At 36.0% G+C, this 2,642-nt stretch overlaps 1 protein-coding gene across 1 annotated transcript; it reads right to left on the reverse strand.

Annotated features, from left to right (window-relative positions):
- Positions 1-315: 315 nt before the first annotated feature.
- On the reverse strand, positions 316-1,637 carry LOC113332932. The gene is made up of 3 exons (XM_026579428.1): positions 1,532-1,637; positions 1,163-1,354; positions 316-983 (listed from the first exon to the last, which is right to left on the reverse strand). Exons 1-3 carry the CDS (start codon positions 1,635-1,637, stop codon positions 316-318), a joined length of 966 nt encoding a protein of 321 aa, XP_026435213.1.
- Between the last annotated feature and the right edge of the window lie 1,005 nt (positions 1,638-2,642).

The raw sequence follows: 2,642 nt of genomic DNA on the forward strand, positions 1-2,642 counted from the left end.
CCAACCTAGTGGTGATGATGATGAGTTCAGTGATGAGTTCGATGTAGTAGTTCCTCTAGATGATTGATGTATTAATTTAATTTTTAATTTGAAGTATTGCATTTTAATTTGATATGTTGTTGTTGAATTCTACTTAATATTAGTTTGAAGTAAAAAGTTGATTAATTTGGATATTGTTGAAGTCTACTTAAATAAGCTTCGCATATTAACTTAAATATAATTAAACCAAAAAACATAAATATAATTAAAACAAAATAACTAAATATAATTAACCAAAATAACTTAATAATTAAAACAAATTACATAACTTAATAATCATTGTCTTCCATGCTCTGCCCAAAGATTCACTCTCAGATCATCTCTTAAACTGTCATACAAATTCTGGTTCTGAATGTAATTAGTCATTTGAGCATAATTCCTTGCAGGGACGCCTCTTTGTGGGTGAATCTCCGGTCTCAAATCTTCATCTTCATAGTTAGTCCACTCTGAATCACGACGGGTTTCCTGAATGATCATATTATGAAGAATGAGCATAGTCTTGCGCATTTCACGAGGACTCAACCCACGATATGGGCCACAAATGATAGTGAACTTCCTCTTCAAAATTCCAAAAGCGCGTTCCACATCCTTCCTCGCTGCCATTTGGGCGGTGTTAAAATGCCGGTGTGAACGGCCCAATGCACCGACAGGAGGCTGGCGGTAACATTGAACCAAGGTGGACCATTTTGGGTAGATACCATCCGCAAGATAATACCCATGAGTGTACTGATGTCCGTTGATCGTGAAACGGACTTGGGGACAAATTCCATACTTCAGATCTTCAAACAGAGGTGACTTGTGCAAAACATTAATATCATTTTGTGAACCCGGAAGACCAAAACAACTGTGCCATATCCAACAATCATAAGATGCGACAACTTCAAGGATAACAGTTGGTTTAGGATAATGACTCTTATATTGACCAGCCCAATAAACAGGGCATCCTTGCCATATACAATGCATATAGTCAAGACTACCTAACACTCCTGGGAATCCCCTTTCCTCATTCTCCATAAATATTTTTCTAACATCCTCCTCAGTTGGTTTCGTAAATATGTTGAACCAAAATGATTAATCATTACTTCACAAAACAATGAAAGGTATGTGAATGAAGTTGTTTTACCCATACGAAGGTACTCATCCTTTGCATCCGCTGGTATGTCATAACCTAGAATCCTTAAATCCGAAGTAACTTTTTGTTCAAGACTATGATCTTTAATATTCAGTGCATCAAACTGATAATTAAATTGAGGTTTTAATCGACAAAGCTCTTCAATAATTTTTTTCACCAGATGACGAGGCATGTGGAATCGACCTTGAAAATTTTGATCAGAGTACACACAATTAGGAAGAAAATAATCGTGCACCAACTTCTGATGGTAAAATTCCCTCCCTCGACACGTATACCTTTTTGAGAGTACTTCTTGTGGCTCTGGAACTCTAGGTATTTGGCCCGTATGTAAAAGAATCAAAGTGTCGATTAGGTTATTACCTTCCTCTTCCTCATCATCAAGTTGTTGCAACCTCCGTTGATGCATTTCTTGATATAATCTAAACCGATTCATAATAACATTCATCTCTTCATTGAATATCGCCATTGATGATTACGAAATTTAAAATTGAGAATATAGATAGAGAAATTGGTGAAGTAGGTGTGAGTAACTTGGAGAAGTACAAGGGCGTATATATATGAACCAGCAGGGGGGAAATAGCCGTTGCAAAATAACTTCTGGTCGATAATCTTAATATCGCTAGTGATACTATTTATAACGCGCGATGGGATCTATGAATCAAGCGATACTCAAAGTATCGCCAGCTTTCTGGATAATAACGGTCGATAGAAACTCTGTCGCTCCGTAGTTTTCCAAAGTGGTGCAACTCGTTTGCCATGCCACCTGGTATGCCAAACAGGTTTTTTTGGCATGTGCATAGGTATATTCCTAAGTACGTTTTTCTTTTGTTATCTTTTTTAATAACTATGGTATTTTTTTTTATTTACAAATATCAGTAATACGAAACCTTCATTTTTATTAAATAGGTTTTTTTTGTGGTATTTACGGAATTTTGGGGATTAAGATTTAACAAATCTAAGGGGATAAAAACATTTAAGTCCTCGTTGGTTTAAATTTTCTCTAGTAATTTTCTATTGGCCTAAATTATATGTCACAGGGGACAAAGATTTTTATGTTGTTTTAAATTCTGTCCCATGATTCCTTATTGGTCTAAATTTTCTTAAAGTGGGGCCAGAAGCTCCGAGAATCAAGAGAATTCCCAACATTCAAGTACCACAATAGAGGAAAAACTGCTGAAATCATAGAGATAATGGTTTGTCACTTTTGCACCTATTATGGCAAAGTGGTAAATGTATGTGTCAAAGTGTCAAATATACCACTTAAGCATACGCGACATACATTCCATCGAGCGATAGAAAGTCGAATCGCTCAAGGGAAGAAAAATGCCAGCGTTAGTCTTTTTAGCGCTCGTCAGTTTGATCATCGTTCAACCGTTCATGATCCAACGGTTAGAATTTCCCCCTTTATAAAATATACACTTGTACTTCATTTCAACTCACACCAGAATTTCTAAATCTCTTTAGGACTTTT

This window comes from Papaver somniferum, unplaced genomic scaffold (genome assembly GCF_003573695.1).
Source record: "Papaver somniferum cultivar HN1 unplaced genomic scaffold, ASM357369v1 unplaced-scaffold_132, whole genome shotgun sequence".
Lineage (NCBI taxonomy): Eukaryota > Viridiplantae > Streptophyta > Magnoliopsida > Ranunculales > Papaveraceae > Papaver > Papaver somniferum.